This window comes from Plectropomus leopardus, chromosome 6 (assembly GCF_008729295.1).
Source record: "Plectropomus leopardus isolate mb chromosome 6, YSFRI_Pleo_2.0, whole genome shotgun sequence".
In the NCBI taxonomy this organism is placed as follows: domain Eukaryota; kingdom Metazoa; phylum Chordata; class Actinopteri; order Perciformes; family Serranidae; genus Plectropomus; species Plectropomus leopardus.
This window is the reverse complement of record NC_056468.1, coordinates 32,500,492-32,515,929: the sequence shown is the minus strand read 5'-3', so window position 1 is coordinate 32,515,929 and position 15,438 is coordinate 32,500,492. Positions and strand designations below refer to the sequence as shown.

Sequence of the window (15,438 nt, the reverse complement as noted above, 5' to 3'; positions counted from 1 at the left end):
GTATGTGTGACATAAATATATATATATATATATATATTTTTTTTTTCATAAATCGCACTTTATCTCCCGTTTGTGTGTGAACGGTCATGAATGTAAAAACCATCGTGATGTATTAGTGGCTGCAGACTAACTTCTGACCTAAACAAAAACCTGTCCACAGTTAAACATGTCATAACTCGAGCATAAAATGAAATACAAGACTTTTTATAGAAAAAAGTTCAGCCTTTTAAAGTTTATTGACATGAGGAAAACATTGGGATAATGTTTAAATACTCTACACAATAACGTTATTAAAACATGCAAATGGAAAATATAATATACTGTACATAAATATTACATCAGGAAAAACAAATCGGTTCTAGCTGGTCTAGTTTCTAACGCAGTGCCTGTGTGTTTAAGATTTAGTTTGACCCCAAAACCACAACTTGGGATGCCCTCTAACTGAGACAAACCTGATGCCTATAGTGCAAGAATAGTGGAAATTAATGGAATGCTCGACTCATGGCGGGTGTGGGTCTCTTCAGTATGGCCTCCACAGAGAAGGACAAAGACTCACCGGACGCCATCTTGGTCCCCACAGGCTTGGACAGAAAGTCTTTGGCGTACCTGTCGGTGATTTTGACAGCCTGAATGTCTTTGGCAGAGCCCTCTCTGAACTTCCGGGCAGCCTCCTCTAGGAGCTCTTTGCAGTACGGAGCCCCGAGCTCCAGCCCGGCCCCGCCGCTGGATTTCTCACTCAGCGAGTGCTGGATGAGGGAGTGAAAGGAGTTGAGTTTCATGGAAAGCTTAGCGCTGTCTTTGCTCAGCTTGTTCAGGACTTGGCTGGAGTTTTGGGAATGAGAGTTGTTGGGGAACGATTGTCCGAAGCTCCTCTTGGGCGGAGAGAAGGCTGAGCACTCCCTCTGCCCCCCTTGGGCAACACCGGGAGGTTTGGGATCAGCCCGCTGAGGGTCTGATGAGTCCTGCAGGGCAGCTGCTCGGGATCCTTCCAGTTTGGCAGCGAGAGCAGCCTCCTGCTCTGGCGGCTGGCTCTCGGCAGGCATCGCTTTGGGCTCCCACACGGCCCCTGGCTTCCTGTTCTGCACCGCCGTGGCGTTGAACAGACACTGCTGGTAGAGCAAGGCGTCCCCCAAGTTGGCTGCACTGCGGGGCCACATCATGAAGCCGCCTCGTGACGGCTGCAGCGGGTAGTGGCGGTAGGTGGTGGCCACGCTGACGTTGGAGGAGATGAGCTCGACGTTGGCGGAGCCGGCGGGATACTGCATGGACAGATCCAGGCAGTTAGGGCCCAGGAAGTTGCACAGCTCTTTAGGCTGCGGCTCGGCCTGCGCCGCAGGCGAGTAGGCCGTCTTGTAGTTGTACTCTGCGGCGTGGTGGGCCATGCTGTTGGGGAAGATGATCGAGGCCGCCTGGCTGTTCTCCAGCAGCTCTCGTTCTTTGTACTCCCGCTCCAGCATGATTGTTTCCAGCTCCTTGTCGGCGAAGGCCCGTCTCTTTCTCATGCGATCGCTCAGTGGCGGAGGGAGAGACGGGTTGGCCGCCAGGAAGGGATCAGACTGCACCGGACGGTATCCTGTCATCAAAAGAAGCCTGTTTAATTCAAGGTTTATGACTCCATGTGTTTTAAATTGAAGCTGATGTCAAGCATGCGGCAGAAATGTTCACACTCACAAACATACAAACTGCAACACAGAAGACTTTCAGTCTGGTTTGAACGAAACTTAAATCATGCTTAGTAATTAAATCACATTTGCATGTTGTGACGTGCAGAGGATGTTAATTAGTGAATTTATTGCATGTCAGATGTGTTTTTTGGGTCACTGCTTAGAGATGTTAACAAGTCCTCATTACTGTTTTGTTGTTGTTAGTGAAAAAAAGACAGAAATCCAAGAAAAGCTACAGGAGAAACAGAGTTAAACAAGGACAGAGCAGTCAGAGAAACAAGGAAAAGATCAGAAATATCTAATGCCAAGAAAGAAATAAAACATGTTTCTATTTGTCAGATTTGCTGCCTTGTTACCTTCGAGGATGCTTTTGGCGAGCATGGTGGACGGTCGAATGTGTCGCTGATATATCGTCCTCCTCTCTGCTGGAATTTGTTTCCCAGATATTCCTTTCTTATCCTGAGAAACAGAGAAAATAAAAAAAAAATGACTTAAGACGTGCTGTCAGAATGTTTTTCTTGATCCCTTAAAAATGCCTGATTTGTCACAGCGGAAGTCACATGTGTTCGGATAATGTAATCCAACTTCTTAATAATAAAACACTTCAAATGCGGGTCATAAATCTGTTTTTCTTACATTACAAAAACCGTTGTTATGGAAGTAAAAGTAGGATCATCGTGTTTAAAAACTGAACATGACACGCAGGCCCACTACGTTAAAGATAAACATTATGTTAAATACATAACTTTGCTATTGTAAAAGACACATTAACGAAAGAAACGACAGTAAATGTTCAACAGTTTTACAACAAATCCTAATTGCACTACCTCACATTGCAATTATGGATTGCCTAATAAAAGTTATGCATTCAGCCTTCACACACACACACACACAGACACACACACACACACACACACACACACACACACAAACTCCCATCTGGTATCATCTTTAAAATACCACAGCTGACGTGGTTCATTATTTAACCGCAGACATTCTCAAATATTTGAATGTCACCGCAGTCATAACACTCACACACACACACACACACACACACACACACACACACACTAGGTCTTTGCGGAAATCATAAAGGGAGATTTGTGTTTGTATAAAGATGGAAGTGTTTAACTGTTCGGGAGGGACAATGTGAGAACATTTATTTTACATTCTCTGATTAAAGTGTGTAAATAAGCTTTTATTTATGTTAAATTATAATTGCTTATTTGCTGGGACAACATGGAGAGCCCCTCAGGGATCCTGAGACGCCACTTTGAGAAACACTGATTGACACTGATGCTCATTCAGTCAAACTACAACATGTTGTGGCACACATTAAATAACTTCATGAACTGCCAAATCCTGAATATTAATCCGACGTTCAAACTTAAATCAAAACTAAACCTGCAGCTAAAACTGGAAGTTTAAGTTGCGATGGAAAACGAAACTGTATTTGTTTAAGCTGCTAATGTTTGACTCACACTAAAGACAGTGATTCGAACAAAGAGAAATTACATTGTGCCGGTTGTTTACGTTTGAAGCCGTGCAACATGTCCCGTAGAGAAATTCAGCTTCTCACTGGTGTTTTTTGTTTGACAATTCATGTTCACTCAACTCAAAAATATCTTGGGTTTGTTTGAGAGTGCTGCTTTATGTCTTTACAAATATTGTTTATAACTAAATACACCAGTTTTAGAAACCAGATTAGTATTACAAGCATCGAAAAACTTTACTTTTTCATGCCTCTTACAGTCAGAAACCGTACTTGTCGCACTGCAGCTCAAATCAATAAAAAGAGAAAATAAAGACAACTTAAACTGGAACATGAAGACTGACGGCTTAGTTATGAAGATCGTTGTATTCTCTTTGAAACTTAAAGTTTTCAGTAATTTAAAGGTCAAAGGTCATTGTTCAGCAGAGTAATCAGAGCAAAGGACTCACCGAGTGCTGCTGAAAAATGTCAAAATTATGAGCTGGCCAAATATAAATAGTAATAAGTGAATTCTGGGAAAATCAGAGGGTGGATGGCATGCAATCTTTAACTTTTAATAGCAATTTATTGGTCCTACATTTAATGGTGATTAAGTGTATTTAACTCCTAACTGATTTACTGTAGTATTTGAGCTATGTTTGCATGTTTAACCTGGATTTTCCCCTCTAGCAGCAGAGGAGGAGTCGGGTATTTTGATGCAGTGTGTATGGACAGCAGCGACTGAGCCACCGGATTCACAAAGTAAATAAAGCAGTGGTGAAAAAAATGCTCCTGACTTTAAGTTCAACATCTCCTGGAAATCCTTAGAGAGGTCTCTGGGAATAAACTTAGGGGGCTTCTTATAATGCACTCATTAAAAAAATGGTTTTACTGTTGATCGTACCAGTTGTTATCGCATGAAATCAGTATTGGTGATTGTCCACGTGAAATAAAATTAAGTAACTTTTATTATGGGAGTCTAATTTATTAACTAGCTGTCGCTGAATAAACGCACTCGAACACATCACAACTTTTAAATTATGTTTTCAGTCTCTAAAGTTTCTGAGCAGCATTTAACAGAATCCATGCACACACGCGCACACACACACACACACACACCGGGCCTACCTCCGTGGCTTGCTGTCTCCTCAGGGCCACCTGCGCCGCCATCACGCGCTGCCTCTCCACCACCAGCAGGCAGTTGGCGCACTGGCAGTCCCTCCAGCGGCAGAAGCGCTTGTGTCCCTTCAGGCAGGACACCACGCCGTGATTTCGGCAGCGTGCGCACTTCGGGGTCCGGCTCAGCTTCCTCTGGTCCCCCGGACACATGCCGCCGCTGGGGCCCGGCTTGTCGTCGCTTTTGCCGCCGTCTCCGTCATCCTCGGAGGCGGCGTGGCCGAGCGGAGCTGAGCCGGGGCGGCTGGAGGGCTCCGGCAGGTCGTCGCTCTCCGTCTCCAGAGTCTCCACGTCGATCTCAAACTCGCAACCGGCGCTGTCCGACATGTCTGCCCGAGTCCTCCGCCGGCTGTCTGTGTACACCCAGTTTATGTCTGGAGACAAAAATAAATGTAGGCAATTATTATTTTAATACAAGTTTATAATAGCCTGATCATCTCCTGTGGAAAATCAAAGTACCCACTTATAACCGATTTAATAGGCTATTATTCCAAAAATCCCAAATTACCAAGTTTTAATTATTTTAATAATGGTATAAACAATTTCTAAGCTTTGGGCAGCACTTTTCAATAATAATTAAATAATAAAAAATAAAAAATTAATCCGATTATTATTATAATTATTTATTACTTCTCTGAGCATAACAACATTTCTCAAAATCAATGCACAAACAAAATTAAAAGAGATTTTATGAAGGGACTAATTTTCATTTATTAATCTGCAAAAACATATTGGTAAAATAATCCTTAAAGTCCAGACAGTGCAAGGCATAAAGACGTCAACAAATCAACAATATCGATAGGGACCTATAGCAATATGATTGTTGCAATTATTTTAGATTATGTTGAAGAGAGCCTGTAAAATCAAAAGATCTTTTACATAAGGGACTCGTTTTCATTTATAAACCTGCAAAAACATATTGGGAAAATAATCCCTAAAATCCAGACGGTGCACAGCAGAAAAACATTAACAAATCAACAGTCAAGTCTGTGATTGTCGATTATTTTAAAGACAGGCTGTAAAAGTAGAGAGACGTGTATTTAATTTTGTAGCCTACAAATGTAGAAAAAGCAAAGGGAGAAAAATAAATGAAGGCTAAACAAATCTATTATTGGAAGCTTAAAATAAATCACATCATTATAATGATTTGATAGACCGCTTTCGTTTTGGCTTTCCCATGCGCCCAACAGAGTGGTATACAGTCAGCTTAAGCTTTTAGCATTTAATTTGTTATTTCGTGCAGGGATTTGGTCAAAACGTGTGTATTTCGATGTAACTTAACATAGAAACATTAGAAAACAATCCAGTTTACCTCCAGAAGTTGCTCCCGCGGTGTGGTTCAGGGTCTTTGCAGCAGTGTGGGACGTCGTGGTGAATCACACAAAGACAAAACACACAGTCCAGACTCCACAACAGGCTTGTAATTAGCTGTTAATTGAGTGGATGAATGAGTGTCAGTCTCCGGACAGATCCAAGTTTCCTCTGCTGCAAACACTCAGAGCGCCACTGCTAAAGAACACCTCCTGTCCGCGCTTTCTCTCCTGTGATTGGCTGCTCCCAAACACGCGCCGACCAATAGGATTGCGAGCAGTTAGTCGGGGCGGGAGGTGGGGTAAGGGGGGGATCTTAGTAACGGTTAACATAATGTGGATCTGTCTCCGGATTTGAACATTTTTTTAATAAAAAAAAAGGAAAATATCCCAAATAAATAAAATGCAAATAATGCTTACAGGGTTTATCTTTTTGTTACAGTAATTTAATATTGATACATATATATATAAAAAATATTTTCCCATGTAGAACACAATACTGGTTGTTTTGTATCGCCAGAGCTAATAATCAAAAAAGTTTAACTGTCTTTATTATTTTTATGAGGTTTTATTAATTTTTTTTTTAAATCTATTTGATTCAGTTGCTTTGTTTTGTGCCTGAGGCTTCGACCTTGTACTTTGTGCTTCCACCTGGAATGAAATATGCCATATAAATAAAGTTTTGCTTGCTTACTTGTGCTGCTCCAATTTTTTACAAAGAAGTTGGAGGTTCCAGAAAAGAGAAGAAAGAAAAGAAAGCAAGGGAAAAAAGTAAATAAAATAAAATAAAAAGGTGCATGAGAAAGACTTGGATTAAGACAGGAAGAGGGGGGGCCCCACTGAGACTGCTTTTGTACTGGGCCCAGGATTTGATGCTATACACCCCTGATCATGAGACTGTCAGCTCTATATTGACAAAGTTAAGAGATTAAAAGAAAAAAAATAAAGTAGCTGATATGAGTCTTACTCATGTAAAAACAATGCATTCATGCCCTAAAATAGCACTGCTTTCTAATTAAGCCTATACATGTAAATCAATTTAAAGGTAAATAAGGCCTCAACTAATCTTTCATTTGAGGAAAAAAAAAACATACAGTGTCCTTTTCAGACCAGTTTTAATGTGTTTCACAATCAAACATATTTATTTAAAATTTGTATTTCCATGAAACTGTTTTAAAAAATCCAGATTAAATATTGCAGTAGTTTGCAGTGGGATACTGAGCATCCAATGCAGTGAATTTCTCTTGAAACAAAGCTTATTAGTAACAGTGAGAAAACACTAAGAATCTGAGAGGGCCTTGATGTAACTCCCTATAGGTTAAATAGCCTATTACAGTGATGATATTATGCACATTGTGTCTGATCTGTGTCATATTTACACAGATGACAGATTAAGAGCCCTGCGGCCACAGGCAGATGGACAGGTGATAAATGTGTCCTGCAGGTTGTTACAGTCTGTCCTCCTGCCAGATGAAACTAAGGATGATTACAGTGTTTTCACAACAATCACACCTGAGAAAAAACACAAAGTCAGCATGTAGAGTCCTATACACAACAACAAAAAAACCCTAACCTAAAAAAACACCCACAGCCTCAACCTTTAATCTTCCCTGTCTTCTTTTAACCCTTAAACGTCCAAAACAGGCCTTAAAAACCCTTATTTCAAACAGTGAGCCTAAAGCTTTAATTTTTCAAAGAAAGCTTAGACCATAAATTAAAATATGTTGTCCCTAAATGCTTAAAACACTAAATCCTATGTTTAACTTTCCAGCATAAAGAACTTGGAAAAACATATCCTTTTCAGAAAAAAAAATTAAAATCCGTTTTTTAAACTTGTATTTATTTATTATTTTACAATAACTTTGTCTGCAAAACATTTACGAAATGATGCATTTCCCTCATAGTTTTATTAAACTATTTATGCATTGGGCTTTCGGAATAATTCACATTAAAAGGTTAAAAATGTATATATTAAATTCGGTATGGTGATATTGTACTCATAGTTCACGCCCTTTTTTGCGTCTCCGGGTGTGTGACCGATGACTTCCAATTTCAAACAGGAATGTGGACAACTTTCTATGTTTGGCTCTTTGTTTGCAGCTTGTTGACTGAAAGACTCAAAAACAAAAAAGAGACATCGCAGCATTTGCACAGTGCCAACTGACTTCCATGGGAACTGACAATAGGACAATACATCCACACAGGCTACTGTAGGGTGAAAAAAAACATGTTGACTTTAACTCTTTTTCCGGTTACCTGTAATGTAAAATTAACGAACAAAGCGACGTTAAAAAAAACAACAATGTATACTTCAAAATAAGAGCAGGGTATCCGATTTTGTCCTACTTCAAACCAGATTTAAAAATGTTTTCGGAGCTTTTAACATTAAATTAAATTAAAAATCAGGAAATATAAAAATAAAAAACAGCAAAAGGCCAAATTTAGTGCTCTAGGCCTTTAAAAAATTATTATTATACAATGTATAGCCTAACTTTTATTTTCTTCATTTCAGTTCTTATACTTATTTTTTTTTTAGCCTATAAAACATCTTCTATCTTTTATATAAGCTATTAATATATTTAACCATGCTTTATACTGTATAGAATATACATACTGTAAACTTTGTTTTTATGGTCTCTCTATAGCCTAATGGGATTTTATTGCCCAGTTTTAACATTATTGTGTCTTCTTAACAGGATTCAAGTATTTAGGGACTTAATCCTCATTTTATAAGCATAACGAAATTTCAAGTGTGTCATCCTCAGTGGTGAATACTTTAAAATAATAAAAACCTACGGACTCAAAGGCTCCGATGTGCTCAACAGTGTGTTCATTTTTATTATATGGATTATTTTAGCGTCAAGAAGGTTTATATTAATATTATATTGTATATATTCCTCAGTAAAACTATATTTTAGCCTGGAAGCTCTTAGCTTTTTATCTCCAGTCGCATCACTAATCCAAATGTATTCTAAATTTATTAGCCTGCCATAAATTGACGCTCTAAAATCGCATATTTCCATTGTTAAATTAAATGGAGAAACACATTACTTTTGTCTTTTAAAAATCGTTGTCTCTGTAATTATTTCTCCAGATGAGGTCAGTGCCTCTTAACGGTCGCTCCATGTGTTGGAGGTGAAGACGTCAGGCCTGCAGGTGCAGCTTTATTTGCCACTTCGTCTTAATTTATTGCGGAGGTTACGGGCGGCCACCCCGGGCTGCCGCTTCCCCCGCAGGAATGCTTTGATGCGGACGGTCGGACAGGAGGATCCGCGGAGCTGCTGGACCCTCCAGGTGAAACATGTTGTCTGTGTCCACCGGCTCATTATGGCCCAGCAGTGAGGGGCCTCCAGAGGTCCTTGAATGAGTTTCCAGGAATCTTTTAGGATCTTGCAGGGTCCCTTGAAGGAATCCCATGCATGCTTTTAAGACTTCCAGGGAGCATGTCAGAGGTAATCCAGAAGAGGCACCCGGGGACTATAAGAGGTTATTTGAGTATTTCAGGAGGTTCCAAGGGTCTTCAGTATTACCTGGAATCCATGCAAGGAACCCCAAATGGGCACCTTCAAAGACTCCCAAAATGTCAGAAATAATTCCTGGAAATAATTCAAGGATCCCTGCAAAAAGATCTGCCTAAACCTGCAAAGAGAACTCTTTCAAGGATACCTGGAATACCTTCATGGATTCCCATATCTTAAGGCCTTAAAATCCAGTATTGCCTGGAATCTCTTAAAGGACCCCTCCAAGTGTTTTCTGAAACTTCTTCAAGTGACCCCCCAAAACTTCTAAAATATCAAAAGAACCATACAAAGACTACCACAGTTCCTTTTTAAAATGCCTGGAATCCCTTTAAGGATTCCTAGACCCCTCAAAGACTTCTTCAAACCCTCATAAAGGACCCTGAAAACTCCCACAAGATCATCAGCCCCTGGAAAAAGCCATGACGTTCTTAAAAATTCCCTTAAAGGAGTCAATTTATTCCTAAAATATTTCAGAGCTGCACGTGGGGGTCTTGAAATCTTTGCCAAATCCAAAAAGAGGTCTCGTTGATCCTTAAATTGATCCCAGGCATTATGGAATAAGTCTTTACAGTAGTCTAGAGGTCCCTCGGGTGTTTTCAGGGACCCTTGAAGTGGTCCCAGATGTTATTGAAGGTGTTTCAGTGATCTTTTACAATTTTTCAGGGTCCTTGAAGATGTTTCAGAATCCTTGGGAGATTTGCGAGTCCTTAAAGGGATTCCAGGCATTACTGAGGGAGTTTCAAGGGTCTCTGAGGGGGCCCAGAAATTCTCAGTGGATTTCCATGGGTTTCTGAATGGAAGACAGGCAGTATTGGCAGGTTTGGGGTATTGGGATCCCTGAGAAACTTCAAGGAATCCCTGAAGGAGCTCCAGGATTCAAAGTTCCATAATTTCAGGAGTTTTCAGGGTCCTTAAGAGAATTTCAGTAATCCACGAGGGAGTTCAAGCCCCAGATAAGGATCCTTAAAGGGATTCCAGAAATGTTATAGTTCCAGAGAACCTTGAGAAGTTATCAGGGAATCTGTAAGGTGTTCCAGGCATTACCGAACAAATTTCAGGACACTTTGAAAAGGTTTGGGAATCATTGGAGCATTTTATGATCCCTTGAATAGATTAATTTGTCAGTAAAGCAGTTTCAAGGGCCTTTGCAAGGTCCTTTGACTCCTTGAATGTGTTCAGGGTGCTACTGAAGGGATTTAAGACGGTAATCCAGGGATACTCAAGTGAATTCAAGGGATCCATGAGGAGTTTTCATGAAATCTTCAAGGTATCTCAGGTCTTACTAAGAGAGTTTCAGGAAACTCTGAAGAGGTTTGGGGATCCTTGGAGTGTTTTATGGACCCTTGAATAGATTCAGTTGTTAGTAAAACAGTTTCAAGGGCCTTTGCATGGATTTTTGACTTCTTGATTCTAGGTGCTTTTCAAATAATTTCTGGGTCTTTTTTTCTGCAGTGATACCTGAGTGGTTTCCAGGGTCCCTTCAAGGGGTTCTAGGCATTATTAGAGGAATTTCAAGGGTCCTTGTAAAGTCAGAGTTTGCACAGATTCTTGCAGGAACCCCAGAAATAAAAAAATTCCCTTTTCTGAAAAAATCTTGGAAACCCTGATCTAAAATCAGTTTTTGTCATTCAATAAATGTTAAAATCATTTGAGAATTTATAGTAATATTTTTTGCATTTGTTGTATCCTTAAAAAGCCACTATTGTGACTTTTTAAATAAACAGCATGTTGTTTGTCTTGCAGGCCTTGTTCCACCGTTTGTATTTCTGAAACAAGGCTGTATCTGTCTAAGACGCAGCAGCTCTTATGTTCATGTTTACTCACGGCGTCCTCTCTGGACTCAGTACACACACTCTAACTGGTGTTTTAATGGGCTCAACCTGGAGAGAGACACAGACACATAATGACACTTTCTCACACGCTGTCCAGTTTACTTTTGGGGCTGATTGAAACAACAGCATCTTGTTGGAAGTGTCCCGCTGTGCGGGCCGTAAAGTGTAACCAGAGCTGTGTAGAGACAGAAGAGCAGACTGGGATCACTGGGATCACTGGGGATCCTGTTATGTTAATTAGCCTCTGATGGAGCGACAACACATGCAGCTGAATACAAAACCAGGCGGGACGACATTTGTCTCTGTCTGACACCTCGACCTCTGCTGGATACTGTGCAACAAACAGGAGGACGTGTCCTTCAGCTGCGGAGGAAGTATTCAGAGTATTATGTCCTGCTGTGGAAATGTTATTTAAGTAAAAGTATGTGAGAACAATCAGGAAAAGTGTACTCTAAGAGTTGACAGTAAAAATACTCAAACAGAAAATGACCCATGTGAGTGTTTTACAATTATGTAGCATTTAATGAGATTATTATCATTATAAATGTGTTGATGTAAAAGCAGGATTCCACTATTGAAGTTGGTTAAGGTGGAACTTTTAATTCTTTTTTGGATTGGAATTATTATTTTCATCATGGATGAATCTGCTGACCATTTTCTTGATTAACTGATCTGACTGATTGTCTTGTTTGTAAAAAAAAAAAAAATAAATAAATAAAATAAAAAATAAAATTCAAATAAAGACAAAGTGACATTTTCTGCCACTTATGTGTTTGTAAACCTCAAAACTAATAACAATATATTTAAAAAATAATTCAAGGAAGAGCAGTAAATCCTCTATATAAACTGCTGCAAACATAATCACATGTTTTGCATGCAAAAATCTTAATTTGTAAGATAATAGTATGAAGTAAAAAGTATGTAAATATTTCCCTCTAAAATTTAGTGGAGTAGAATTTTGCTGTGAAAAGAAAGTACTCAACTAAAGTACAAATAAGTCAAATTTGTTCTTTTATATTCCATTTAAACTGTGTAAAATAAGAATGTATGTCATAATCAGGGACATCTTATTTTAGGGCAGTTTGAGGGATAAATAAATGTTCTTTTAGGAAAACACTGCTCCAGGTTTTGTCCTAAAAACAGAATAAATGAAGCTATATTAGATCATTTACCCCAGTGGCATTGTGTACTAATACTGTAGACTCAACATGATGTAGTAAAAATACCCATTCTGTCCACTGGGTAGCAGACTGGAGCCGATTTCAGTGATGAAAAAAGGCTCATAAAAGCAAAAAAAAGATTAGAAATTGGACTCAGAAAGTGAGTTAAAGACATAATGTGTTTTCTCCAACTGCTTTGGGAAAACTGTTGAGACAGTGATGAAATAAATATTTTCCTCATCCTCAGTTTTCCTCATCCTTTGCAATTTAGCAAAGATTAGGATTTAAACTATGTTGACAATGAGAGAAATTAATAATAAAAAAATTACTCTCCCTTCCTCAGTCAGTAAAATATTATAAGGATATTTTTCAAAATGTCTTAAATTGGTATTTTTCTTTATTTCCATTAGCTTTTTGAAGCGTTGAAGAACTTAATTTAATGTGATATTTGTTTAGAATGGAAAAAATAAAGATTATACATCTGAAGACACATCATTTTATTTTCAGTGTATTTATATCTATATATATTTTCAATTCTAAATCCCTCATCTTTCTGCTAATTTATGAGATTTGGCCTTTGACATAAACAGGCTGTGGATGATTTCGACCATTAGATGGCAGCATTTGAAAGCTTTAAGCCAAAATAGATAACAAGGACAGAAATGGAAATAACTCAGTTTCTTCCCCCTCCCTATTTCCAAAATTAAGATTTATTTTGTTTTAAGTTGTAAAATATTTTGTTGCATATGAGCACAATTATTAGTTCGTCTCTCAAACGAACAGAAAACTGATAACCGTGAAACAAATGAAAGAATTGTGGATTTCAGCAGTAATGGAAAGTAAATAAGTACATTTACTGTCACTTAATATTTTTACTCCACTACATGTCAAAGGCAAATATTCTTACTTGTTACTCCACTACATTTTAACATAAGTTACTTTGCATATTCAGATAAACTAAGATCAGCTAATATTATATTCTGAAATGGACCATTCTGCATAATATTCACTTTTACTTCTGGGACTTAAAATATAATTGATGCTGATGCTTTTTTGTTCTTTAACTCATTTAAAATTCTGCTGAAATTTAACTCGTAAAAGAGATTTCCTAAACTGTTATTGCTACTTTTACTTAAGCAAAAGGCCTTTAAAGCAGTCACCCTCTGCTCATTTACAAGTAAAAGTCAGTATCTTGTTTTTACTTGTGTCCTCATATATGTGTCAGGAGTGAACATTTGATTATCTCTTGGCCGACTGTCCAAACAGTGACTCTCAACACTGCTGATATCTTATTATCAAACGTCTGTGAGCAACAGCAGGAACATTTCCAGACAGACCTGATAGAAGATGCTCGGCCTGTCAGCTCGTCTTACACAGGTGCTGATTTTATAACATTAAAATGACCTCGAACAATGCCTGGTTTTACTGTGTTTAATTTAACATTTCACATTTTGATGCATAATCTTGCATTAACAGGTAACTTCAAACTCTGAACACTATGGTAGTATTGATACAGCACATTCAAAGGAGCACAAATTCACTCAAATATTGTGCAGATTCAATTTTCATTTTATGCAACTTTATACTACAATTTGAAGGCAAATACTGCACTCCATTTGTCTGAGTTTTTCACCTCCCTCTATAGAAAATGATTCACATTTGTTGACTGTTTGTGTAAAACTGAAGGATGGAGCGTTCCTTTATGGGTTGAGAAAATAAACTCTTAAAAACCGTCTTCGGATGGAAAAATGTCGTCACAAAGCTGTTTTTTCCTGAGGTGTATACACCTTTACTCAATTAACGTTTTGTATGCAGGACTTTAAGTTGTAATGGAGTATTTTTACAGTGTGGGATTGGTATTTTTACTTGAATATTTCGTCCACCACTGCTGAACACTGATGTCTGTACACATATTTATAGATCATAAGTTTTGAAATATAGGCCTCTGTCTACATTTCTTTGGCTTTAACCAGATAATAATAATCTGTGAGGTTTAATTTGATGTTTCATGGTGATTTTGGAGCTTCATGTTCAGACCTGCAGAGCTGCACTTTGTTAGATACTCAGTGTGTCAAACACATGTGATATTATTATCATGCAATTAGTCACTTAAAAAAGACACTGATTCTTATGATCATTTCATAATCAGATATTTCATCTCTCTCATCTCCAGTGTGAGAAGCACTCAGATCACTTACTTACTTTAGTAAAAGTACTGATACCATATGTATTGAAACCATATATTACAAGTATTCAAAATATAGGCTGTACAAAAGTATTAGCATCAAAAGTAAAAATCTTCATTATACAGAGCAATCCATTCCCAAATTATATTTATTATATTTTTGATTGTAATTATTGATGCATTAATGTTTTCAGTGATTTAATATTGCAGCTGTTACATGCTCATTTAAATTGTTTGATATACTGATGGGCATCTGTATTATGTCCTATTCTATTTGTTAATTACATTTAATGTTAATCTGAATCTGCAAAATAACGTTTTAAATGTAGTGGAGCAATAATATTAATAAAGTTTATTTATATAGCGAGTATAGAACAATAATTCACTCTGAGTTATAGTTTAGTGGAGTAAAAGTATTCAGTTGCATAGAATGGCAGAAAAATGCATATAATAGCATAAAATGAAAATACTGAAGTACAAATACCTCAGAATTGTACTTAAGCAAATGTACTTTTTACTCATAATTAATGCTTGTCTGTCCTTCTGAAGATTATTAAACGATAGTATAATATATTGCGTGAGATTAAAATAATGAAATACTAAAACCAGACTTAATAATAGCACATGGCGCGTTTCTTTGTTAAATAACCGATACTGTAAATTCACCCATAACTCACCATAAATAATTAAAACATCAATAATATTCAGTAAGACTGAAGACAACAATCTGGTCCTTTTGGAAAACTCGGATTTATTTGGCATACTCTTCACATGCATTGATGATCCTTAACATCGAAAGTTTTCACAGTACTAAACATGCTTGCAGGAAATAGATGACGAGATTTTCAAAACGATGTTCAACATTCGTCCGTTTTTGGTCGTGTCCACGTGACATCTTTGAAAGCGTGAGCCGGTGATGTTGGAGGATTAACGTCACCTTATCAAATGGTGATTGCTCGACACAGTTCAGTTCAAACAAGACAGAAAAACACATACACACACGCGCGCGCGCGCACACACACACACACACACACACACACACACACACACACACCGGATGTCCATTCACAATAATACATTTTTGGTGTCCCCTGCTGTAAAAGTCCATCAGCAGCGTCT

General features: G+C 38.2%; 1 protein-coding gene across 1 annotated transcript; it reads right to left on the bottom strand.

The window, feature by feature from the left end:
- Positions 1-224: 224 nt before the first annotated feature.
- Positions 225-5,801, bottom strand: dmrt2a (doublesex and mab-3 related transcription factor 2a). Its single transcript, XM_042488247.1, has 4 exons — positions 5,624-5,801; positions 4,264-4,685; positions 2,021-2,123; positions 225-1,573 (listed from the first exon to the last, which is right to left on the bottom strand). The coding sequence occupies exons 2-4, from the start codon at positions 4,636-4,638 to the stop codon at positions 483-485; spliced, it is 1,569 nt and encodes a 522-aa protein (XP_042344181.1). The 5' UTR covers positions 4,639-4,685; positions 5,624-5,801; the 3' UTR covers positions 225-482.
- Positions 5,802-15,438: the final 9,637 nt, after the last annotated feature.

Bases quoted from the DNA above. Each gene is read 5' to 3' on its own strand.
- dmrt2a (XM_042488247.1), bottom strand. From the start codon at position 4,638: ATGTCGGACAGCGCCGGTTGCGAGTTTGAGATCGACGTGGAGACTCTG. The intron at 2,124-4,263 runs GTAGGCCCGGTG...TCTGTTTCTCAG, and splicing joins GGAGACAGCAAGCCACGGAG to GATAAGAAAGGAATATCTGG. The intron at 1,574-2,020 runs GTAACAAGGCAG...TTTTGATGACAG, and splicing joins CGCCAAAAGCATCCTCGAAG to GATACCGTCCGGTGCAGTCT.